Here is a 27,146-nt window from a genome sequence, read left to right as displayed (position 1 = left end):
TTCGAGAGTGCGCCCTTCAGTTTTTGGCAACTTTCGAGACTTTATTTCTTTGACAATATTTTCATGAAAGAAACAAAACTAGGCTATCTTGTGCAATTTTTGTGTCCTCTGGTGTGAAATTACCATAAAACATTAAAAAAGTTTACACGAGCATTAACATATAGAAAGCCGACGTAAAAGTTTTCTGGGTGTGGTACTGCATCATAATGTATAAAACTGCTGCTAACTGGAGAAAAACCAACATTTCGGCCACACTTGCAGCGGCATACTTCTGGGTCTGTGTCTATGTCCAATAATTTTATGTCGACTGACTATGGCCGCAGAAACCTACACAATTATAAAACATATAGACAATTTGAGACAAAATCAGACAAAAAAATACACTCGAAAAAATGTGAAGTTTAACCTTTTTACATTTTCTAAGTAAGTGCATGATAAACCTGAAACTTCTCATGTGATAACTTACTGACACAAGGTATCTGAATATATAATTTCATTCTCCTACTGCTTTTGAATAGTTTACAAATTAAGGGAAAAATTCAAGATTTTTGTGAAAATGTCAAAACTGAGTATTCTGAGTCCACTTTTTCAACAATGTAGTTTCTGAAGACTCTATAAAAATATTTGGTTTTGCAATATGAGCACATAAGGCTCTAAAAAACAATGACAATGTGAATGGGCAGTGAAAATGTACCCCTATTCCACTGGTACCCGAAATAAATCTGTATTTTTACATGTTTTGCAGCTGTTTATTACTCTCTGGATAGGTAATATGAAAATTCCTCAGGAACCAAAGGTGAGGTCAAGCCATAAGAACTCCAAAATGTACAAAAAGTAATCTTTCTGTTTTTTAAACATTTCAAAAGTGTTCAACTGTACAAAATTTCTTTTTATGAAAGGTGCAAGAGCACAAAAAATCCAATAATAAAGATGGCGTTCTCTTTTTGTGTGAGTAATAATTTTAAGTAATCACCTGAGCTTCTCAGCATGGCAGTTTCCAGTTTGCAAGTTAAAGAATGCATGCTACAGTGCTGTGGAAAGTGTCCTGGAGTAGGAGCTATAGCAATTGCTAGCTATTTTATACAGCATGATCTACAGGAAATTTCTGTGTATAAGCAATTGATCTATACCAATGGGGCCATGCGAGGCAGCTGCATGATCTAAGGCACCTTGCCACACTTTGTGTGGCTCCCGTGTCAGAGGTTCAAGTCCTCCCTCGGGCATGGGAGTGTGTGTTGTCCTTAGCATAAGTTAGATTAAGTTGTGTGTAAGCCTAGGGACCGTTGATATCAGCAATTTGGTCCCATAGAAACTCACCACAAATTTCAATACTGATGGGAAGCTATGGACAAAAGCAAACGGCACTGAGTGAATTTGTTGAAGGAGGAGAGACAAAAATTTGGAGTGTCATGTGATCATTAAACATCAAAGCTTCGCTTTAAAGCCATTAAATTTGATGTACAGGAAGAAGAGCTTATTATCCTAATGGATTTTTCTAAAAGTTATTTTTTTTTTTTATTTCAGGATACAGTGTAAGTTTTCCACGTAGAAAATTGTCAAGCATCAATCCATTTTTTGTCTCTTTTCCCCTAATTCAGCCTGGAATCTCAGTTTTTGTGTTGTCAGTGACTGTGACATTGCTATTTGTGTTTTTATGAAGCAGCTGCTGATTATGTGACAACACAGTTCAAAACTTTCAAAAATTTTCTCATTTTATGCTATCATAGAAGAAACTTTGGTATGACAACAGAACAGAGTTTCCTTTCTTTTGCTGCAAGTACTGTAAACTCACATTTAATTGGACTGGAAGTACAACAAAGTGATTAGCAGCGAAAGCAAGCTTGCAAGGGCTAGCCAGTTCATAGGCAGATTAATACATCTATAGATCTGTTTCACTTTTGCACTGAAAGCATTAATAGCATCAAATTAGCTGTCATCAGCAAAAGAAAAAGTCAAGAAAATAAAGAATCATAAGAAGGGATGCTTAAACATGGCCATACTCTAGCAGGAAAACAGAAAATCATAATTTTTTGTTGACCGGTGAAACAATAATTCAGGTCAGCAGAGTTTGAAATGATGGATCTTCTTTTCTGCATGAGAGCAATGAGAGTGAAGGACGTATATTAAAATTGGACCTCCAGCCAGGACAGTGTTAAGCACACATTTATGAAACAGAGTTGTGGATAGGTAAGACAATACGACCACTGAGTGAAAGGACACCTTTGTAAGACTTATGCAGCCACACAGCCCAGAAAATCTGCTTTACTGGCCATCACGGAGTGAAAAGTGCTGAATTCTGGAACAGCATGTGAGTCCAGCTCCATCACTGATAGTGTCTGACTGACAGTATACTTTCCCTTGTGATATTCAACAGCAAATTAATCAAACCTCTAAAAATTTAAGTAGCATGGAGTAAAAATAAGGTTAAGATCCTAAAAGAAACCTCTTCTAGCTTTGGCCTGGAACATTCAATGAAATGTACCATCAGGCTTGAACCTGTGTGGAAACAAACTCTCGTTAGGCTTGGGATCCTATGGTAAGGAAACCGACCCATGGCTGCTGTTGCACAGCTCTTGACATGGCCTCCATGGAGATGGAGATGTTGGTTTTCTCACATGAAAATAATACAAGAAACCAGCAGTGGTTAAGCCACCGTGGATGATAACAACATATTTAATAATTTTTCATTAACACAATTATGTTACATGGAAATCGGAAATAGAAAATACAGTATGCTATGCTTTAGATCAGATATAACTAGCACATCATTAGCATCACAAAATAAAAAGCCACTCAAAATTATTTTTAACATGAATAATTTTCCAAAAAATGTCAGGCAGACTGATATGCACTTCACCAAAATTTACACATGTTATAATGGTGTATAACTTAAAGGCAGTTTGTAGAACGTGTTTTGCAGCTGTTCTACAACAATTTTATTAGCGTGATCCCCAGTTCCTCTGCAAACCACAGCAAAATTTTGAAGTTTAAACCTAGTTTGAGTCTGTAGTTAATAAGAAAAAAAAAGAAAAAAGAAGTGTTGGCTGAAGTATGCCATGATGAGTCATGACAAAAGATGTCATCATTTTTGTACTCTCTCGAGTTCTTCTGACTCGAGCTCACTTCCTGATCACCAGTATTTTTTAATATTACCTTCTCAGAGAGTATTAAACAACTGTAAAACATAACATAAAATTTCACGTTTGAGGACCAGTGGAATATGAGCATATCTTCATTGCACCTTCACCTTGTCATTATTTTTTGAAGACTTATATGCTCACACTACAAAACAATTTTTTTATGTGTAGCTTAGAACATGACCTTCCAATGAAAAAAAGAATTTCAGAAGGTATGTTTTTGTAAAAGTGTGCTGAAAATACCCATCTTTTGCATTTTTACAACAATCATCAAATTTTCCCTCAATTTGTAAAATAATGAAAGGCAGTAGAAGAATGAAAGATTATATTTTAAGACCTTTTTCTGGTAAGTAATCACATGTAAAACTCCAGCTTTATCACAAATTTATGTCTGAAGAGATAAAAACCTAAACTTCACATCTTTTTCAAGTATGTATTTTTTTGACTGACTGCCTCAAAAAATTGTTTCTAAGAAAATTGCTCATGAAAACTGTTCATTATTATTATTTCAGTTCAGACAACACAAAAAGGTGTACAAGGAGGCCGGAGATACTATGTATCAAAGTTGGCGACCATTCGGGGGGGGGGGGGCACTGTTGAAACCTGAATTATGGGTCAAACAAATTACTATATTATTGCAGCATTTCCCTATGTTCATTAGGAACACATGAGAATGATCACACAAAATTTCATCAAAATACATTATGGTCATGCAAGAACCTCCAGACCACTTGACATGGAACCATCAATGTTTTTAGTAAAAAGGAAGAACATCTGAATTTGTGAAGTGTGTTGTATAAATAGTTAGTGTATCAAGAGTATTGTTGTAATTTTAAATATGTATGCATAGAAAGCACTTTCCCTGTATACTTTGAAGTCAACTCGTACAATGTCTTATGCAGAAGCTGCTTTAGTATGCAACAGGACCAATAAAATGAATTTACACTCTTTATTATCGCTTGCTTTTCTATCCTCTTGCAGACCCTTTCTTTATTAACAATTTCTCCATATTTGTTCCTCAATAAAACTTTTTATTGTTATTACTAGTCATGCTTTCTTGTGATCTCAAAGGATCTTTAAAGAAAAGGTAAGAGGACTTGTCTAAAGAGGCACTGCAAGGAGAATTTCACTTCAAGTCATGCCATTACAATTTGAGAGCTTTGAGTAGAAGGGATAGGAACTGAGATTATGTTCGATTCAACAGGTATGGCATCTGTTGCAGAAAAGTCTCTAGAGGCATGCAAGAAACTGGTGCTACAGGATTGTCAGAAATGGTTAGAGAACAAATTGTGGGTGCACTCTACACATTTGATTTTCTCTGCTTGTTATACCTAGTTAGAGCCAATGGCTGACACTCTTCTGAAAAAATTCATTGAAAAGAAACTTCACTTATTTATTTCATGCTCTGGTTCAAATGGCTCTGAGTACTATGGGACTCAACATCTGTGGTCATAAGTCCCCTAGAACTTAGAACTAATTAAACCTAACTAACCTAAGGACATCACACACATCCATGCCCGAGGCAGGATTCGAACCTGCGACCGTAGCAGTCGTGCAGTTCCGGACGGAGCGCCTAGAACCGCTAGACCACCGCGGCCGGCTTTCAAGCTCTGGGATGGACAAACTGTATAACTAATTTTTCTAATAATTACATAATTCTAATTACCCCATTCCAAAACCAATAGATTCCTTTGGAATAAGAGACTGCACATGAATGGTTTAAAAACTATCTACAAGATTGACAGCAATATGTTGAATTACATGAAATCATGACCTCAGGAACAGTGAGCACTGCACATTTTTCCACACAATCCATAAAGAAAGGTGCCCCAAGGTTCAGTCTTAGGCCCCTCATTTTCACTTTACATAAATGATCTTCCATATAGTCTATTAGATGCCAAAAAACCTTCTTTTTGCCAAATACACCATATCTGCTACAGAAGAAATGCTTCAGACTATGTAGATAGGACCACAGGCCAATTAAAGTCATGGCCTAGGGAAACAGGTTGCTCCTTGAAACTTCCTAGCACATTAGAACTGTGTGCCTCGAACTCAGGACCTTTGCCTTTCACGGAATGAAAATCTCATTCAGGATGCTCCTTAATATATACAAGACAGTTGGAGTAAATTTCATCCTGGAAACATCCCCCAGGCTGTGGCTAAGCCATGTCTCCACAATATCCTTTCTTTCAGGAGTGCTAGTTCTGCAGAGTTCGCAGGAGAGCTTCTGTAACGTTTGGAAGGTAGGAGGCGAGGTACTGGCAGAAGTAAAGCTGTGAGGACGGGGCGTGAGTCGTGCTTGGGTACCTCAGTTAGTAGAGCACTTGCCTGCGAAAGGCAAAGGTCCCGAGTTCGAGTCTCAGTCCGGCACACAGTTTTAATCTGCCAGGAAGTTTCATATCAGCGCACACTCCGCTGCACAATGAAAATCTCATTCAGGATGCTCCTTAATATATACAAGATGGTTGGAGTAACTTCTCACATTTGCCAAAGAAGAAATCCACTAGACTAGATTAGATTCAGTTCTCCTTCCACAGACCCAGAAATAATACTCACTTCCCTGATAATTTGTCAGGAGATTATCAAAATATGTAAATACATTACAATAAACTGGAACTGCTAATATTTTGCACTTTTAATAAATTTATCATACACAGAATACCTAATATTGACTGTTATTTAATCAATTCACAAAGCAGTGACAGAACACACACATAAAAGACTGTTGTAATTGGCAAGCTTTAGGAACCAGTGGCTCCTTCTTCAGGCAAAAGGGTTGTAGCGGAAGGAAGAAGGGTGAAGCAAAAGACTGGACAGGGTAATATGCAGACAGAGATTGCTGCTTAAACATCATGCATTAGTTAATAAGAGTGAAAAGCTCAGTGCATTGGACGTAACAGTGCTATGAGGGGGGAGTTGAAAAATAGATGGAAAAGACAATTAAAACGGAGTGAATCAAGTAGCAGTGAAGAAATGCTGAGATGGCATAAATTAACGTAAATTAAGGCCAGGTGGGTGGCGAGAACTGAGGACATATTGTAGTACTATTTACCACCTGTGGAGTTCTGAGAAACTGGTGTCTGAGGAAAGAATCCAGATGGCACATGTGGTGAAACAGGTGACGAGGTCACAAATGTCATGTTGTAGAGCATGTATAAGACACGTCATTTTGCAGGTGGCCCTCCCTTTGATAGTATATGTTTTGCCACTTACAGGGCTATTATAGGTGCTGGTAGGAGTGTGCACAGGACAAGTCTTGCAGCAGGGATGTCACACAGCTAGGAGCCATAGGGTAGGGAGATGGGTGCAGAAGGAACACAGGGTCTGACAAGAATATTGCAGAGATTGGGAGGGCATTGCAAAGCTATTCTAGGTGTGGTGGGCAAAATTTCAGACATAATGGATCTCATTTCATGGCATGATTTTAGGAAGTCATGGCCCTGTCGAAGTAGCTGATCAACATATTCCAGGATTACTGAGTCACCCATGGTATGCTCCAAAGCTGTTTTGTGGAGGTATAATCAGTGCCAGGATTGGATGTGATGGTCTGGGAATCTGTTTTTTAGCTAGGCTGGTGGGGTAATTGCGTGCAGTGAAGGCTGAGGTGAGAATGGTGGTATATTGCTGTAAAGAGTCTGCATCTGAATAAATATGTTTGCCTCAGATGCCAAGGCTGAATGGGAGGGAATGTTTGACATGGAAAGGATGGCAACTGTCGAAATTTAAGTACTGTTGTTTGCTGGTAGGTTTAATGTGGACAGAAGTGCGTAGCTGGCCATCGGTGAAGACGAGATCAACATCAAGGAAGTGGCATGGGATTCAGAATAGGTTCATGTAAAATTTAACCTGGAGAAAGTATTCAGAGATTCCAGGAATTTAAGCAGGCCAGCCTCACAATCAGTCAATATGGTAAAGATGTCATCAATGTATCTAAACCAAACCAGGGGCTGAAGACTTATGGATCCCAGGAAAGCCCCCTACAAGAAACCCATGAAAAGGTTGGTATAGGAAGCAGCCACCCTCGTTTCCATGGATACAACCTGATCTGTTTGTATGTCTGCCGGTCAGAGGTGAAGTAGTTGTTGGTAAGTATAAAGGTGATTAAGGTGAGTAGGAAGGATGTCATAGGTTTGGAATCAGGTGGATGCTGACTGAGGAAATGTTCAGCAGCAGACAGACTATGTACGTGGGGGATGTTGGTATACAGGGAGGTGGCATCAATCATGACAAGCAAGGTATGTGGTGGGAGTGGGATGGGCATGGATTTCAGATGATCTAGGAAATGATCGGTATCTTTGATGTGTGTGGGGAGGGGGGAGGGGGGGGGGGGAGGGGGGTCTTTGTACTATGGTTGCATGTGTTGATCATCTAAGGGAGATATATGTTCGGTGGGTGATTTGAAGACAGCAACTATAGGGCATGCAGGATGATTTGGTTTGTGGATCTTAGGAAGAAGGTAAGAGGTAGTGGTGCATGGTTTGGGCGAGGTGAGAAATTCTATAGATTTAGGTTTTAGTCCTTGTGAAGGACCTGAGGTTTTAAGGAGGGGCTGCAGGTCAGTTTGAATCACAGGGACAGGATCTTGATCGCAGCCACTGTATGTAGAGGTGTCAGACAGCTGGCGTAGACCTTCACTGACATACTCCTTTCAGTAAAGTAGTACAGTGGTAGATCCTTTGTCTGCTGTGAGGATAATGATGGAGCTGTTATACTAATCTTGACTGTGGTCATCAAGTGGTGTCAAAACTGAAATGTAACAGACATTTTTACTTAACAAATGTCCAGCATGCAGCAGTAGTTGTGGGTCACCAGCTTCTATTAATCAGTACAACGAAAAACCAGTCCAAAGTCGCAAATTTTACTTTTTTTATTCACTCATTACTTGATGACTAGTTTCAGGTCATACACCTGGACTTTACCCCCCCCCCCCACCCCCACCCCTGCCCTCCACGCTATCCACTCATTTCCTAATATTCTTGTAGCGACGTTTTGCTCCCTGGGTTCATCGTCAGACTGAGTTCAGTTTGCAGTTATTTTTATCTACCTGACTTCTGCCTGCAACTTGTACTTCCCTCTGTCCCTTCCAACTCCCTTCCTCATTTCATAAAAATACATTGCATATTTCACCATATGTAGTTTGGTTCTTGCAATTACCACTGGTTTGTCATATGCTCCCATCATTATTATGTTCCTTTACTAATACACTGAGGAGTACAACTTTTGATTTCAGTATGCATTATTTTTTATTTGTGTGGTTTTTTTACCTTTATGCTGCATATATGGTATGATAGGTATGGCAGATAACACCCCTTGGTTTACTGATTGATTATGTGGTCTTCACCAATAAATTATTTTAAAAATCTGTTGTGTTCCCTTTTTTTTTTTTTTAGCACAGATTATCTGCATCATTATTCCTGAATAACATATGGTTTCTCTGTTGAATGTGGTAGTTCTAATTTACTTGACTAGAAAAAAAATAACAAACAGCCATTTGCAGTCTAATTTCAGTCATTTTCTACTAATAATATATTTACATTTTTGCCATGTTGCTCACTTGACCCCCCATTTTATTTCTCCTTTGACTTCGTGCAGTCCCCCCCCCCCCCCCCCCCCCCCATTTCCCAGCCCTTCATTGTCTCCCATCCCCCCACCTCCTCCCACTACAACCACGCTACCACCCTACACACCCATAGTGTGGTTATGTTATGTCTTCCTCAGGATGGCTCATACATTTTTGGTGCTTTGTAAAAGACAACTTTGTGGTATTATGTCTTTTTACCTGTGACATCTTAGAAATGTTAGAAAAGGTTGTTTGATCTTCACATAATTTTTAAAAATCGTTACGGTGAAGTTTTTATGCTTGTAGAGGGTCAGAAGTGATGAACATTTTTAATTTCCTATTGGTTTGATTTCTTTTAATGCTAACACTGTTGTGTTGTATTGTATTGTATTGTATTTATTGGTCCAGTAAATCTTACATGTACAGTACAGCACATCAGATATTGGACAGGTCAAAGTATATCTTACAATTAAAACACTTTAGAAACTAGAAAATTATATTCACAAAATTTTACAGCACTTCATATACTGGGCAAGTCAATGTGTAAGTTATAATTAAACCACATTAGAAACTTGAAGTTTACAACAGAATACATGTATAAGCCAATATTAACTATTACAGTATTTGCATGATCCTCACTTAAGCTCTAAGGATTTTTGAGGAACTCTTCTACACTATGAATTGACATGTACACTAGATAATTACATTCACAGAATTTTACTTCATGTACTGGGCAAGTCGGTATACAACTTATACTTGAACCCCATTACAAACTTAACAATTACATCTGAATGTATTTATAGGCCAGTATTAATGGTTACAGTATTTGCATAATCATCACTTAGACTCTCAAGGATTTTTGAGGAACACTTCCACGTTATAAAAGCAATGTGTCAACAGATATTCTTTTAATGCTGCTTTAAAATTTCTTACATCAGTCTTTACTTTAATTTCTCTTGGCAATTTATTATAGGTAATTTTTCCATGGTGTAATGTTCCTTTTTGGCACAAACTGGTTTTTGTATGGAGTACATGAAAGTCAGTTTTCTGTCTTGTATTATGATGATAACCATTTTCATTTTTGGGGAGGATACTAGGATGTGTTATTGTATATTTCTTTATGAACATTGCACTTTCAAATAGGAAAATACATGGAAGTGGAAGAATCCCCATCCTTTTAAATAATGGTCTACATGGTTTGTTCCTTTTTATTCTAGCCATCCATGATTCTCACCTTTTTTTTCCATCCTGAAGAGTTTTAGTGAGGATGGCGAGTTACCCCAGAAAGTGATCCCATATTTTAGGACAGAATGTATATTAGAATAGTAAACTGTCATTAGACAGTCCTTATGACAGCAGCTTTCTAGCACTCTCAGTAAATAACACATGGTACTTAGCTTCTTTAATATGTTGTCAATGTGAGTTTCCCATCTAAGATTATCCTGTAGCCAGACCCCCAGAAATTTTGTATTAGGCACACATGCAATATCTGTGTCTGACATCTGAATTCTTATATCCTCTTCCGTGTTTCTCTTGAAATTATGAAAATTTAATGCTACTGTTTTACTTTTATTTATTATTAGTTTGTTTTGGTTGAACCAGTTTACAACATTTGTTAATGCCTCAGACAGTCTTGTCTGTAGTATCTCCGCAGTCTTCCCACTGACTAATATGCTTGTGTCATCTGCAAACTGGATAGTGCTATGGTATCGGTTGGTTGCTGTTAGGTCATAGGATGGGGCCCAGTACCGAGCCCTGCGGTACTCCATATTTCTTTTTTTTTACTGCTTTATAATCAGAATAGTGTCTTGTTGATTTATTTTGTGTGTGTGTGTGTGTGTGTGTGTGTGTGTGTGTGTGTGTGTGTGTGTGTGTGTGTGTGAACACATGCAGTGAAGGGACTAAGACGAACAGCGATCAAGGAGAATGGCTAAAAGATGCAGACCTGACGCAGTTCCAAATCCCCACATACAGAGGCAGAACAAGAGGAGAAGGAACACATTAAAAAAGGAAAGGAAACACAAGAAAAAGAGAACAGAAACTGAAGGAAAACAAGGAGGTAATCGTGACTGGCGGACCTCTTACCTAAAACTTGGGTGAGCCAGTCACCCAGCAGCAAATTAAAACCCTCTTCCTAAGATCCGAGGCAACAAATTGGACAGGACACAAAACCGTAAGACCTTAACCACAATCGTTGCATCGTCTTGCAAAATAGAGGGCATATCCAGTGGCAAAGAAACCACTGCCCTCTGGTCAGAGAATAAAAGACAATCAAGTAAAATGTGGCGGACAGTAATCTGGACGCCACAAGCACTGCACATTGGGGGGTTCTCCCGCCGGAGTAAAAAACCATGCATTAAGGGACTGTGCCCGATGCGGAGGCAAGTGAGAAGAACCTCATCCCGCCTGCATGACTGGTAGGACGTACACCATGGTAGCGTAGTGGCCTTTACCAGACGCAGCTTATTGTCACCAACTGCCAGCCACTCCTCTTCCCATTGACGCATAACACGAAAACACAAAAGGGAGGTAACAGCATGGAGGGGGACAGCATATTCAACAACGTGAGGGAGGGAACATGCATCTTTGGCAGCCACATCCGCCATTTCGTTTCCCCTAATACCCACGTGCCCCGGCACCCAGCAGAAAGAAACCTCCTTCCCCTGCCGTTGCAGGTGGAATAGGGCATCATGGATGTTCTGGACGACCATATCTGCTGGGTACAAGTGTTGCATGGTCTGAAGGGCACTCAGGGAGTCAGAACAGATGAGGAACTTAAGACTGGGAACACATCTCATCTGCTCCAATGCCCGCAAGATTGCAAACAATTCGACATCAAAGATGGTAAACACGCAGGAAGCTGTAACTTGACGCCTTAATCAGGGAAAACAACAGCACAACCAACAGAATCCCCCTGTTTAGAGCCATCCGTAAATACAGATACATGGTTTGTATGCTGGTTTAAAATATCGTAAAATAAGGAGGCAAAAACAAACGCTGGAGTGCAGCTCCTCTGCTACTCCGACAAGCCTAGAAGGATGCTGGGTCTCTGGAGCAACCAGGGAGGCAGGCGAGTAAAACCTTGTCGTTGGGGGGCCACACGCTCCACACCAAGGGACTCAAGCAAATGCTTGGCACGAATCCCAAATGGTCTCGTTGCCCTGGGACAACTGGAAAAGAGACGTTCCATAGGCAGTCGGGCAATGGTAGGGTACACAGGAAAGGTAGGACAGGCAAGGAAATGACACACCCGTCGCACCATGAGTAGTTTCCGCCGGATGGCGAGCGGCAGTTCCCCTGCCTCAGCATACGGGCTGGGGATGGGACTGGTTATGGAAGGCACCAGTGGCCAGCCTGATACCCTCATGGTGTACTGCGTCAAGGATCTTCAGATACGAAGGCCTTGCTGAGCAATACACGGTGCAAGCATAGTCAAGACGCGATTGGATGAAAGCCCTATAGAACTGCTGCAGACGCGCTCGATCTGCTCCCCAGGACCGATGGTTAGGTGAGGCAGCCACGACAACTTGGAATCAAAAGTGAGGCCCAGGAACCTCACAGTGTCTCTAAAAGGAAGAACGGTGTCCCTCAGATGCAATTCATGTGAGGTAAAAGGACACTGAGAACGATTAAAATGAACACACACAGATTTGTCTGCAGAAAAGGTAAAACCTGTCTTTGCAGTCCATGCCTCTAAGCGATTTATCGTAAGCTGCAACTGCCGACTAGCAGTGACAAGACTGGAGGAAGAACAGAAAACAGCAAAATCGTCCACAAACAAGGAGCATTGGGCAGGACTCCGGATAGTGGACGTGATACTGTTAATAGCGACGGCAAAGAGAGTGACACTTAAAACGCTGCCCTGAGGAACACCATTGCAAAACAACCGCAGCAACACAAGTGCACTTGCAAATGCAGGTATTAGTGCTAACACTAGCAACCTCTGTTTGCGTAGCAACATTGGCCATTTGTACCGGTTTTTTCAGAGCGGAAGCGAAAGATGTAGAAAACACAGGAGGTTGCATGGCCTTAGAGAGCTTCTTGGCCTCACCATAGGGGATGCGCTTAGTTGTTTTAATCTCCTGTACCTTGCATTCGTCGAGATAGATGGGGCAGGTCCGGCTCCAGACAGGGTGACTCGCAGAGCAATTCATGCACTTCACAGGCGATGAACAATCGGCTCCGTCATGGGCAGGCTGACCACATTTACCACAAGTGGCTATCCCATTGCATCCCAACATAGTATGCCCAAAGTGCTGACATTTAAAACAGCGCATTGGGTTGGGGAAATATGGCTGTACTGGCAAACGTAAGAACCCTGCTTTAACATGATCTGGGAGTCTTGGGCAACTGAACGTGAGAATAAACGAGTCAGATTTGATGAGGTCCCCATCGACTCGTTTCATAATATGCTGCACGTCAACAATACCTTCGTCAGCCCACTCAGGTTTTAACTCGTCTATGGGGATATCCACCAAGCCCCTACATGTCACAACACCCTTACTATAATTTAAAGTGGAGTGGAGCTCGGTCTCAATAGTGTACTCTCCTAGACAGGTTGCTTTCCGAAGGAAAGCAACTTGACGGGAACTAGAAGTCTCAACTAACAGAGTCCCATTGCACAGTCGCTTCACAGATTTCATTGTTCCTGCAATTCCCTCAAGACCCTTGTGGATGTAAAAGGGAGAAACACTCTCAAAGCTACCCTCCTTCCGTTTAATAATCAAAAACACATCCTGATTATCAGCATGTGCTCCGTTACGAAAGTGTGTTAAATCTCTAGCAACACCAGGCGCTGGAGGACTCACAGCACGTAGCCGCTTTTTCGATGGAGTGTGTTTTCCTACCAGTGGCCCACCCAAGCCACTGGTAGGGAGAAATGTAGAGGTTGAAGGGTCCATTGCGGTCCCACGAGCAGCTAGGGAACTAAAGGTCTGCTCAGACAGAGCCCCGCGTGCCTGAGTAAGCCTTATACAACTGGGGTGCGGCAGGTGCCCCAGAGGTTGCCCGCTTGCGACTGTTCCACTCTAACAGCCATGCATCTTCTGGGCGCAGAGCACACTGAAAGATTTGAGGGTTTTTTGTAGAGGTTGGCCTTCCTCACAATCCAGGCGGTCAAGCCAAGATTACCATTCCCCGCAGCACACAACATTTCACCGCCGCGCCGTACGGTGGTCGCTGAAGCATGTTCGGGGGTTACGGTGACAGGAGACTGGCGGCGCTGACCAGTCCCCAGATTTATTTTCTTTGTGAAAATGTATTTCTACTATTTGCTTGCAGTCAGTAAGATATGATCTAAGCCAGTTGTTAGGCATACCTCTGATACCAATTCTTTCAAGCTTCTGCAGCAATAGGGTGTGGTCTATGATGTCGAAAGCCTTAGACAGATCAAGTGATATGCCAGTTACTTTTTGTCCACTATCAAGTTTTTCAAGTACTTCACCCAGAAATTCATATATTGCTGTTTCTGTTGAGCGGCCTTTCCAGAAGCCATGTTGGGTTGCGGATAGTATTTTGCACTTTTCTAGAAAATCTAGCAACCTCTTATGAAAAATTTTTGCTAGTATTTTCGAAAATGTAGATAGCAAGGCAATAGGTCTATAATTGGCTAAGTCTTCTTTATTACCCTTTTTGAACAGAGGTTTCAGTTTCACTGTCTTTACGCAGGAAGGAAAGACTCCATTTGTTAATGAACTGTTGAAAATGTGGGCTAATGGTGTTGCAATGAGGTCACCCACATTTTTAATGACATAATCTGGAATCTCATCCACACCTGTTGAAAATTTTGTTTCTAACTCTCATTAAATGATTTTTCTGTGCCAACATGACATACAACTTTGTGTCCTGTGTTTTGCTGTTCAGTGAATTTAGTTTTTGGTAAAGGTTTTCAAAGTATTACTTATTGTTGACGTGTATGGTTATTGTATTAACTATTGTATTCTTAATGGATTGAGAACATTTTAACACAAAAAAAAGGTTTCCTATAACCATCCTTCCCGAGGTTTCCTCAAGGCAGTGGAAGGAGTAAACTGCCTGTTATCTGTATGCACTGTAACTGTTCATTGCACATTTTTGACACGGTTTTCACATCCTCGGAAATACCATTTTTGACCATGTTACATAAGTCTCGTAATGATATTTTCTGTGTTTCTGGCATACGCTTGAAAAAATTTGCTAATACCTGTTTTGTACATCAGTGTAAATTTGATTTTCTGCCCTGTAAAATGATTTGAAAATAGGTCTTGGCACAAAACTAGCTATCAAGTGAATAAAAAAGTAAAATTTGCAACTCTGAACTGGTTTTTCATTGTTCTGATTAACAGAAGTTGCTGACAGCTACTTCAGCATGCTGGAGGTTCTTAAATATGTGTCATGTCAGGAATTAAGGTGTGTGTATATGTGTGTGTGTGTGTGTGTGTGTGTGTGTGTGTGTGTGTGTGTGTGTGTGTGTGTGTGTGTGCGCGCGCAGAAGGTTGAAATTGGCAAAGGCATGTGCGAAGATATGGTGAAATCAAAGATGTCTCCAGTGATGGTGTAAAGGAAGGCGGAAACCAAGTGTGGGTTAGGAGTGAGATTAGGATAGCCCATGGTTTAAAAGACAAACTTAACAAAGACTTTCCTTTTGTATTTGAGATTGGTAGCATGTATTGGATATTACAATTCTTACTTTTTAGCAAGGCGTCAGGTTCTTCACTTCGGCTACCTCCGCCTGAGAGCGAAGTTGCAAATTTGATTTCTGAATTAAGGTAGCATGCACATAAGGAAAATTGGATTGCCTTGAGGAGACGTTAGTTGCCGTCAAACACAGGCTAGCTAAGGAGTGTCTCACTGCTAAGGGCAATAGGGCCAGGCATAGCGAGTAACAGGTTTTGGCTGGCATCAATTGTAAATTAAATAGAGAGAAGATGTTAACAATAAAAACCAACACAGGAAATACATTAGTCGTCTTATCAGAGGTAATGTAACAGGATAAAGCCCTGGATTTTTTGACAAATAATGGTATGCAACAATTGATAGGATCCAACAATATGAATGTAGCTTTAAAAAAGAAAATTGGGGATTTGCTGTTCTTGATGACACCAAGGGGAAAAATGGGAGTCTGATATGTATGAATCCAAATTTGCCTTTTCTTAACTCGCAGAGTAAGTTACATACACCTCAAAAAGTGTACATGCTACAATTAACAGCAGAGGTACTCCACTTAGCCCACTTTACAAGTTTCTTTTCCAGAAACTGAAAAGAGTGTATAAATTCTCCAGTAATTATAGTGTACCAGATAGTGCAGTTTTCACCGCTGAATGCCAGAAACTTAAAATGACAGATGATATCGTAATGGCTTCTTTTGATATTCTGAATTTGTACAATACCCCAATCAAAGAAACCTTTTCCCTGATAAAGAATCACATTTTGCATAATGCTACTATGAGTAGTCAGGAGCTAATTGAGTTCCTCCATCTCCTCTGGTTCAGTCTATCATATAATTACTTTGGTTTTCATAATATGGTCTACCAACAACCAACAGCCAGATGGTCTTGCTATGGGCAACTGTCTCTCAGGCTCATTGACTGAAATTCTTATTAATAATTTGGAGACTAGAATTTTTAACTGAATAAGGATCCCTGTGATGAAATTGTTTTTTATAAAAGATATGTTGATGATTTTGTGATTATGAAGGGCACTTACGACAAGGTGGTATCCATTTTTAATTTATTCAATGAGCACCATCCGAAGATAAAGTACACGTTGGAAGTTGAAGTGGATTGGAAATTGAGTTCCTGGATTTACTTATTGCAAGAAATGATGAGAGCATCGGCTTCTCAGTTTTTCAGAAGTCTACGCAATCTGATGCCATAATATGCAACGATTCCAATCATCCCATCAGACACAAGATAGCCTGATTTCGTACTATGGTCGCCTGTTGAATTTGCCTCTACTTGAAGATGTAATTAATAAAGAGTTAAAAATTTTGAAGTAGGTTGCTGTGGCTAATGGCCTTAACGAATTGCTGGTATCTGGTTTGTACAGGAAGCACAAGCGGATGAAGCCACTAAGGACAGATGTTATAAAAAAAGAACCTAATGTTGAAATATAGGGGACCAACTTCCTAAACATTGGCCTGCTCCTTCCCGAAAAGATTTTAGGGTAGGATTTTGTACAAGTGGCCAAATAAGGCTATAAGTTGACACACAGGCTTGGCAATAAGGGAGTGGGTCATGGAAGTGGCAAACGTAATTCATGCAGTGTATGTAAGTTGCAAAGCCAGTCCTGTAACCATTATATTGGTCAAACAGGAAGAAATTTTTTCGCTTCTTTTAAAGAACATGTAAGTCCTTCTAATAGGACCACATTTGAACAGCATTTAAAAAATGAAGGTCACTGGATTGGTACTACCCTTAAGGTTTTGCATCACACATCAAATAGTGTCTGTTGGAAAATTTGGAAGAACTTGAGATTTTTAAGAGCAAAATAAAGAAGCTGGATAAAGCATTGACTGAACAAGTCCATTTTCAGTTTCGTCAGTTTTTTGCTCTGTTCCAAAAATGGTGTTTAGTTTATACTCCCCCCTACCACCAATACCACTGTTATAACATCCAACCCCTGGATCAGGAACTCCTGTATGCCTGAGCTTCGCCCCCCAACACCTGTTTTCCTTCCCCTTTTTCTGCCCCCCCCCCCCCTCCCGACATCCACTCAATTTCTAATATTCTCATAGTGACATTTTGCTCCCTGGGTTCATTGTCATGTACAGAGTTCAGTTTCCAGCTTTTTCACCTATCTGACTATTGGCCGCATATCGTACTTCCCTGTAGAGTAGGTCTACATAGTATGAGATGTTTGTTACCAAAAAGTCTTTCAAGCTCTATTTAAACTGAGCTTTATCTGAAACCAAGTGTTTAATAGACAAGTTTTTAATAGTTACTGGCAATTTATTGAAAATGTGAGTTAGAACTTGACTATTGGACCCCTTTCAGGACCAAGGTTAGTGACTGTCTTATTCCTGGTATTGATACTATGTATGAGCTATTGGATGGAAATAGAGACATATAAGTTGCAAAAAAAAAAAAAAATATTAAGGAATAAAATATTGAGGAGCTGTGTTAGAATACTGTTTCTTGAAGAAGCTTCTACGTGATGATCTTGAATGTACACCCCAAATGAGTCTTGATCCATGCTCTTGCTCACTTTCACAGGTTATCTCAAAATATGATCCAATATGATGTAATAGAATCGCAAGGTTGTATTGTTTTTATGTTTACTGTTCCTTGATCCGACAATCTCATGTTTCAATTAACTCTGTTAGCGCTATGTATTGAGGCCTACGTATATGTTTATACCATAATTGTGTCTGCAATCTTTTTATTCAACAGGCGATCCACTTCTTAACGTTTTTTGTGAATATGATTTCCGCAACGTGGAATTAAATGACAGAATCAAAAAAACAAACGTTAAACTTTGATGGAAGTTTATGACTGTACTCCCGACCATATAGAATGTGGTAGTAATATCAAATCGTACTTTGTGGGTTAACCAGAAGTAGTGCACGGCCTACTTCTTCTCGTACACAGAGTTAGATTACTAAAGACTACTTTGAAAATTTCTAGTCTGCCACGTTTATATAGACTACTGAATTGGAACTACTTCACGACAAGAAAAATATTGTACACTTGTCAAACTTCCGGACACACTCACGCATTACCTGTCATCTTTCAGAAACAAATGCTAACCTCGATCAAAGATATCGTTCCGAAATGCATTCTGGTAGTGCTGCCACGTAATTTGTGACGTGTAGTTACTTCCGTTGATAACAAGTCAAGATCATATGTGAAGCTATGTGATAAAACATGACTTTCAAATTGGCGTTAGGATTAAAATTGTGATTGCAGAGGTGGTCGGTGTGTATATTTTCTGCCCGTTGTGTAGCCATTTCGATAGAAGTCGGTCCTATTCTTACATTAATCCGCATGTTGTAGGAGTTGGCCGGTTTGATGAGATTGCAGATCGTGGTAGCTTACGTTTCGTCTGTCAGTGTAGGATTTGTAGTCTTACTGCTGTGTATTACTGTAGCAGAAAACACAAGATAACACATTATTCGTTGCGTAGGATTGCTTGCTGTTGTTCCTAATACTGTGATTTAGTTTCATGACATGACATACTTATTCAAGGTTATTTTTTTCATTGGTAATGTAGTGTTTCGTATATAGTGATTTAGCGTTTATGCTACTACAGGAGGATTATTGTTGTTTATCAGAGTTAAACACATGTTCACTATGTAATCTTTGAGCTAAGTGTGTTTCATGCGCAGTGTAGTAGTGTAATTATTGGCTTTAAAGCTATTGTAGTATCAGCTTATGTAATTCCCTTTTCAGTACTGCAGTTGAACAAGTTCAAGTAGCAAAATAACAATGTCTCAACAAACAGGGTATACGGATACTACACCTGTCATTCCAGGTCAGTGTTTGTCTCGTAACGTTCTCGTCGATTCACTTTAGGGCGTGTATTTTTGAGTAATGTAAACAGTAATTACAGGACTTGGTGCTTCACCAGTACCTACGCTAATACCAAATGGTCAACCTCCTCAATGGACAAAGCCACCAATTTCGTATTCTGCGAAACAGCAGAGACCACCAGTGAACGGGCAGCGGCCTCAAAGTTCAAGTAATCCATTTGCAGCTAATGGAACACAAACGCCTCAAAACCCTGGTATGTTATTACTATACTAGATATTACATATTATGTTCTGCTTAGTTGTTTTTGTTGGGGTGCTTTCGTGACTGTCACAGAGCTAGAAATCAAAAGAGTAACTTCATCAGCCTGATTTTGTTATTCTATTTCTTCGTACCTCTGACATTTTATGTACAGTATGCACCTCAGTTCTTAGTTTACTGCAATAGAGTGTGATTGACGTGGTTATGTGCATATACTGTGTTTCAAAGCCAGTGCAAGAAAGAGCGATAAAGGAAAATGAATTGTGATGTTTAGAGAATGGGCAGTCATGGGAAAGTTGCTGAGAACCCAAGGTCTGAGGAGATTTATCAAACGGAATGGAAGCAACCAACTCGGAATGCACAGATTTTGCTTGTTCATTTTTATTAAATTTCTGTTATGTAGATCCTAAAACGAAGGTGAACGTACACAGATGTGTAATTAGTAAAGCTATATACTAATAAAAAGACAGCTGTTTGAAACAAATTCTGTTCCCAGTGATTCATATCAGTAAGCTACTCAAGCCTGTCAACTATTTGTGCTTACATAAGCTAGCAAAAAGACTATGACTTTAGGAGAAAAGTTGCCACTAATACCTCACACATACTTAAATGTTTGCTGTAGTTACACCAAATAGATAATTATGAATTGTTGCTAGCCTAATATTTAAATGTACTTCTATTGATTATCATTACCTGTGAAATTATTAGTAGAAGTTTTCAGTAGTTTGCACCTAGATAATCATGTAAGTTGGGGACACAGTTACTAATTTCAATGTTGGATCATTCCATGCCAAATCACCCAGGTCATGTCACCCACCATCTCAGATTCACATGAAATTTCATTTGTTTGCATACACCTCTAACCTAAGAACTTCTGGAACTTCCTTTTTGGTCTCAGACTAAAACTATTTTTTTCTTTAAGTATTGATTTTTCAGTATAGTGATGATCCGGTAATTTCGCTGTGCAAGAATGTTCATGCAAAGTTATACTTATTTATAGAAACTCTCATAACTCGGGCACTTATTTTTCCAGGAGCTAAAAGAGCCACTTTGTTAACAGAAACACATCTATTTAAACCGTAAAGTTAAAAAGAAAATTACAAAAACATATTAACATAGGTCACTTTCAAATTTCTAGAATTAAAAAGATGTTGGAAAAACATTTACATCACAGTTCTCCAAGCTGCTGGTGATCTAGTTTTGGTCTTAAATAATTCCCAAGCTTGTAGGCTTTCTAATAAAATGAAAATATTAATGTTTTTTTTCTGAATCGCTACACAGATAAATCAAAAGACTTTATTTTGCTGAAAACTAGGTCATTCCTAATGAGTGCATGTGGGTCCAATGCCCACTGCCTCAAACTTTCAGGAAATATTTTTAATTGTTACTTTTGTAATAAAAATTTTCTTCCATATATTTCACATAGTTTTTGAAAGAAATGTGGCAAAGTTTTCGAAAAGTGTCAGAAGCTTCCATTTTTGGATTGCCTTACTTTGGAAAAGAAACAGAGCTTAGCTAATTTTCAACAAATCACCAATATTTTTCCACATACCAGAAAAAAATTTATCTTTATGGGAAATAAAGAAAATCAACTTAAATTCTTATGGCTCAAATAATAGACCAGTTCTTTCAACTGAAATTCAAATATGATGTGTTTAAAAAACTAAAAAACAGCATGGATTCTGACAAACATAGGATTTTCCTTTTCACTTTCAATTTATTGCTCATGACGGGTAACATGCATGTGCATTTTCAACTAAGTGTAAAGTTTTTACAGTTACAATTTTTTAGTTTACATTTTTCTTGTTACATTATAATTCATGATAAATTCTAGTTATAAGAGCATTTTTGAATAAGCCATTGCTTGAATTGCTTTTTCAAAGTATCCCCTGTCAATATCATAACTTTGTTTGGTGATAAGTTATTAAGAACAGCTTCTTTGACATAAGTGCTTTTCGCTGTTGAAAGTTAATCTCATGTTAACCATATGAAGGTCTTTCCTATGTCTTGTTTCATAGTTATGAATATCCATGTGTCTTTTTGCCATCTTAGTGTCTTCTTTCACTAGCATTATAGTTTCTAGTATATACATGTCATAAACTGTGAGAATATTGTGTCTAATGAATAGGGTTTTGCAAGATGTTCCTGGTTTTACATTTGCTATGAACCTCAAGCCTCACTTCTGAAATATGAAAACTCTTCTGATATTAGTTTGGCATGCTCTACCCCACAGTACTATTCCATTAGACAAGAAATGATACACTAATCCATAATATGCCATCCTTAAGGATTCAGAACTAAGATATGAAGATAATCTTCTTAAAACAAATAGACCTGGTGTTATTTTTTTTACAGACCTAATCATCTTGCTGCTTCCATGAAAGTTGATCATCAATGCATAAACCCAAGAATTTACAGTCTGTACAGATTTTTGGTAGAATTTCACCAATCATAGTATTTTGTCTGTTTGGACCACATGGTTTAAAATGGATAATATTCATTTTTTCTATGTTTACTTTTAGGTTTTTTCTTTCAAAGTGAGCTCTTGCCTTTTCAATAAAGTTACGTATCTCTTCAACTAGGGTGGGCTCATTGTCTGCACAGCAGACACCAGATGTATTGTCTGCATACGTAGTGATCAATTACTTATTGTTAAGAAATCTTGGGGAATCATTTACATAGCATATGAATAGGAATGGGCATAAATGGAACCCTGAGGGACACCAAAGTGTGTGTTTCTTATACTTGAGCTTCTCCTCTCCAATATTTCTCCATCAGCGGATATAATTTTCGTGCACTGCTGCCTACCCTCTAAATATGTTTCTAGCAATTGCATGAGTTTTCCAATTTTTTCTCAAATTTTGATAGGAGAACGTCATGATGTATTCCATTGAAAGCTGTTGAGAGGTCCAGGAATACTCCTGTTGCTTGGGATTTTTCATTTATCATTTCAAGTACTTGATGGACAAATTATACTGCTGCTGCACAGTACTTCGCTCTCTTCTGAAACCATGCTGGAAATTATCTAATATGTCAGCTTGTCTTAATGTTCCCGAATTTTTTAAATATTATTTTCTGTATCAGTTTGTTGAAAGTTGAGATTAGGACAATGGGTCTGTACTTCTGTATGTGTTTCATTTCCCCCTTCTTGTGTATTGGTTTAACTACAGCTAGTTTCAACTTGTCGGGGAACACAGTGTCCTTGAGAACACATTTTATTAGATGAATTAGTGGTTTCATTAGTTCGTTTTTGCATTTCTTGAATAGATATGGAGAAATTTCATCTAATCCTGCTGTTTTTTTCATTTTGGAGGCTATCAATAAGCTGCAGAATGTCCTATGTGCTTATTGTGAGTAGTTTACTGCGGGGTCGACAGTAGCGTCAGATCCCACGCGTCGGCTTTGACATATGACGTAAGGGTGTTGTCGTGTGTGACGCCATGACGGTGCGGAGTTTGGTTTATGAGTGTGGCGTGTTTGTAGATGTCGTTGTGTTGTGGTTTGTTGTGCTCTCTGGTGGTATGTTCAGGGTTATTGTTTGTGTGGTGTAACGGGCTCAGTTTGCTTTTGCTCATTATCCAGAACTGTTAGAGTGCTGGCTGTGTTTATAGTGGAATTCGTTTCAGTGAGTTAACGATTTTGTGTGAAGGTTAATTTAGTGTTGTTTGCTGTATGTCGTGTGGTAATTTTAGTAAAATTAATCGGTTGTTGTTTTTGTTCAGGAATAGATATGACAGATAAAATTAATATTGCGCAGGTCAAGGGAAGTGTTCGATCCCAATGTGTGGCTATGTATGTTGATATTAGTACCGGGAAATGTTTTTGAGCTATATAGGCCAAGGAAAGTGTTTGATTCTAATTTATGGGATCGGGAGCTGCTGTTGAGCTATATAGGTCAAGGGAAGTGTCCGATTCCAGATGATATTGTGTTTAGTGGTATTTGGGGAGTTTTGTGATGTCGGTTTATTCGTTGTTTTTCGTGGTTTTGTATGGGGGTGGGTGTCTGTCTAAATTTGTTTATATTTAGTTTGTCTCCACCCAAAAAACCCCTATTTCCCGTGCTTGCCCCGTTAGTGTCATTAGTCTTTCTGTGGAACGGGTGTGTGTTTGTTTTTCAATGTATTTTCGTCCTCATAACGTGTACGTACCGACTTTATATGCGACATATTGGAATCGTGGTTTATGGTAGTTTCCGTCATATTTGTGACATCATGGGTCAAAGCAGACGGGCGATATCAGATACTTCCGTATTTCCTTTACTGCAGTTCTGTTTGTTACTGGACTCAAATGTGTGCTGTATATCATGTTTCATAGATACATTATTTTCAACAGTATGTATGATGGGTTGTTGTTGTTGTGGTCTTCAGTCCTGAGACTGGTTTTATGCAGCTCTCCACGCTACTCTATCCTGTGCAAGATCTTCATCTCTCAGTACCTACTGCAGCCTACATCCTTCTGAATCTGCTTAGTGTATTCATCTCTTGGTCTCCCTCTTCGATTTTTACCCTCACTGCTGCCCTCCGATACTAAATTAGTGATCCCTCGATGTCTCATAACATGTCCTATCAACTGACCACTTCTTCTAGTCAAGTTGTGCCACAAGCTCCTCTTCTCCCCAATTTTATTCAATACCTCCTCATTAGTTATATGATCTACCAATCTAATCTTCAGCATTCTTGTGTAGCACCACATTTCGAAATCTTCTATTCTTTTCCTGTCTAAACTATTTATCGTCCATGTTTCACTTCCATGCATGGCTACACTCCATACAAATACTTTCAGAAACGACTTCCTAACGTTTAAATCTATACTCGATGTTAACAAATTTCTCTTCTTTAGAAATGCATTCTTTGCCATTGCCAGTCTACATTTTATATCCTCTCTACTTCGACCATCATCAGTTATTTTGCTCCCCAAATAGCAAAACTCCTTTACTACTTTGTGTCTCATTTCCTAATCTAATTCCCTCTACATTACCTGACTTAATTCAACTACATTCCATTATCCTCGTTTTGCTTTTGTTGATGTTCATCTTGTACCCTCCTTTCAAGATACTGTCCATTCCGTTCAACTGCTCTTCCAAGTCCTTAGCTGTCTCTGACGGAATTACTATGTCATTGGCGAACCTCAAAGTTTTTATTTCTTCTCCATGGGTTTTAATACCTACTCGGAACTTTCTTTTGTTTCTGTTACTGCTTGCTCAATATACAGATTGAATAACATCAGGGATAGGCTACAACCCTGTCTTACTCCCTTTCCAACCACTGCTTCCCTTTCATACCCCTCAACCATTATAACTGCCATCTGGTTTCTGTTCAAATAGTAAATAGCCCTTCGCTCCCTGTATTTTACCTCTGTCACCTTCAGAATTTGAGAGTACTCCAATCAATATTGTCAAAAGCTTTCTCTAAGTCTACAAATGCTAGAAACGTAGGTTTACTTTTCCTTAATCTTTCTTCTAAGATAAGTCGTAGGGTCAGTATTGCCTCACGTGTTCCAACATTTCTACGGAATCCAAACTGATCTTCCCCAAGGTCGGCTTCTATCAGTATTCCATTCGTCTGTATTTAATTCATGTTAGAATTTTGCAGCTGTGACCTATTAAACTGATAGTTCGGTAATTTTCACATCTGTCAACACGTGCTTTCTTTGGTATTGGAATTATTATATTCTTCTTGAAGTCTGAGGGTATTTCGCCTGTCTCATACATCTTGCTCACCAGATGGTAGAGTTTTGTCAGGACTGGCTCTCCCAAGGCTGCCAGTAGTTCTAATGGGATATTGTCTACTCCGGGGGCCTTGTTTTGACTCAGGTCTGTCAGTGCTCTGTCAAATATGATATAATTATTAAAAATATTCCTAACTATAAGGGGATCAGAGATATCACTATTCACAGTTAATTAATAATGTACAATTTTAGTTTCTGTTTCATTGTTTCTGATTTTATTTGAAACTGTATGGTAGGGATTTGAAATATTATCTGAACCTCCTATCTGTTGGCTGATTCTTTCTGCTTTTAATCTCCTGGGTCATTCCATGTCAAAGCAACCAATTGTACTACATGATTTGAACCATGGCCTCTCAGATTTGGGTGAATTTTTTTCGGGTAATGTACCCACTAATACTAGTTTAAATTTGAGATTTCAAATATTTCTGATCTTTGAGGTTTGGGTTTCAAGGGTTTAAAAAGCAAAAAGAACCTCTGTTTTTGGGAAATCGATGATTGTTTTAAAATGCTGTAGCTCAAATACTATACAACTTAGAGAGCTCAAAATTGCACCATTGTTTTCCTCTGTAAATTCCCTTCAATTTGATATGTAACATGACTATGCTACCTAAATCTGAAAGTTTTAAATTATTAAAAAAAAAGTTTTATGAAATTTCCAAAATACTTACCCTTAGATTTCTTTATAAAAATTGTGTGTGTTATCCAATCTAACTGACTACATGCATGCAAAATTTCAAGATGGGATTTCAATGGGTTCTTGTACAAAATGATATTTTACTACCGCAATACACACTAGTGAGGTGAAAAGCAGACTATTTCTAGGCTATGAATACTAAGGTAGGCCTATGTAATTCTAACAAACTTAAATTATTTTGTTAGCCTTTTTATGCAACATTACCCTCTTATTGTTTGTTAATTCATTAAATGATATAGTGTTGTTTTAATTTAATGTTCATGATTCTTTTAACTATACATCAGAAAGAAGTGAACACATTTTAATTGGTAATATACGTGCTACAAGTTAAAATTTTGAATAAAGCCACTCACTTTCATCCCTAGTTGTAAATGGCAGAGATTATCTATTTCTTGGTTTTCCAGTGTTATTTGTAATCATTTGCAACAAGTTCCTTATATTAGAAATTGGTATATAAGTAATTTCACTTGGGAAAAAGATTAACTGCATGGATATAACTGTATTCCTACTACCAATTGGTATTTACAAAGTTAATACACATGGTATCTATAAAACTTAGTGTTTAGTGAGTGTAGGTGTAACATAATTTAAGCATGCTTCTTTTATGATCTTTTAAGATATTTTTCCAAAGCAAGAGAAGACAACTTCATTTCTTTAGCACTTAAAGTGTAGGTTCTTCTTGTAGCTGTTTGTAAAAGACACTCGAAATCAAGGAAAAAATTTTTATCGAATCTAAGCCGCACCTGAAATTTGAGACTTGAAATTCAAGGGGAGAAAAAAGTTTTAGACTGCACCTCCAAATCGAAACAAAGTTGTTCCGTTGTAACATGAGACACAATTTAGGTTGAATGGATGAAGAACAGTAGTTTGGTTCGAGTCGTAAGCTTAACAGTTAAGCTTTACCACGTAGCCATTGCTATGTGTCAGGCGCTCCGTCCATATTTATACGGGTACCCTTCCTTTTTCACATGCTTCATCTGGTTTGAATCGATTGCTTATTTTGCTTTGATCTGATAAGTGCCGTTCTCTTTGTTATAGGTGTTTACGTCACTCTAAGCTGAAAATGCATTATTGTACTGTGACATGCATTGTTTGTCGCATTCTGACAATAAGTGTTTACGTCCTGTTGCCGCTCGCAGCATGGCTTGCTTTTGTGCACGTTGCCACTGCTTACAATTAAGGGAGGGGGGGGGGGGGGGGGGAAGGGCAGAGGAATCGTCTCATTAGCGAAGCAATGGCAAGAGACTGCTGTTTGTTGTTACTTACACTGGTGCTTTCTTTGATAATGATCAACAAGAACCAAATGATAGACTGCATATGAT

The 27,146-nt window shown here is 38.9% G+C and overlaps 1 protein-coding gene across 1 annotated transcript in view; it reads left to right on the top strand.

Moving 5' to 3' along the window:
- The first annotated feature begins 18,472 nt into the window (after window positions 1-18,472).
- LOC126284031 (protein transport protein Sec24A-like) overlaps window positions 18,473-27,146 on the top strand; it is a 131,271-nt gene continuing 122,597 nt past the window's right edge. Inside the window, 3 exon segments of the mRNA XM_049982585.1 lie at window positions 18,473-18,590; window positions 19,065-19,146; window positions 19,225-19,398. Coding sequence (XP_049838542.1) covers window positions 19,101-19,146; window positions 19,225-19,398 — 220 coding nt within the window. The 5' untranslated portion in view covers window positions 18,473-18,590; window positions 19,065-19,100.

This window comes from Schistocerca gregaria, chromosome 8 (genome assembly GCF_023897955.1).
Source record: "Schistocerca gregaria isolate iqSchGreg1 chromosome 8, iqSchGreg1.2, whole genome shotgun sequence".
NCBI lineage: Eukaryota > Metazoa > Arthropoda > Insecta > Orthoptera > Acrididae > Schistocerca > Schistocerca gregaria.
This window is presented reverse-complemented; position numbering and strand designations above follow the sequence as displayed.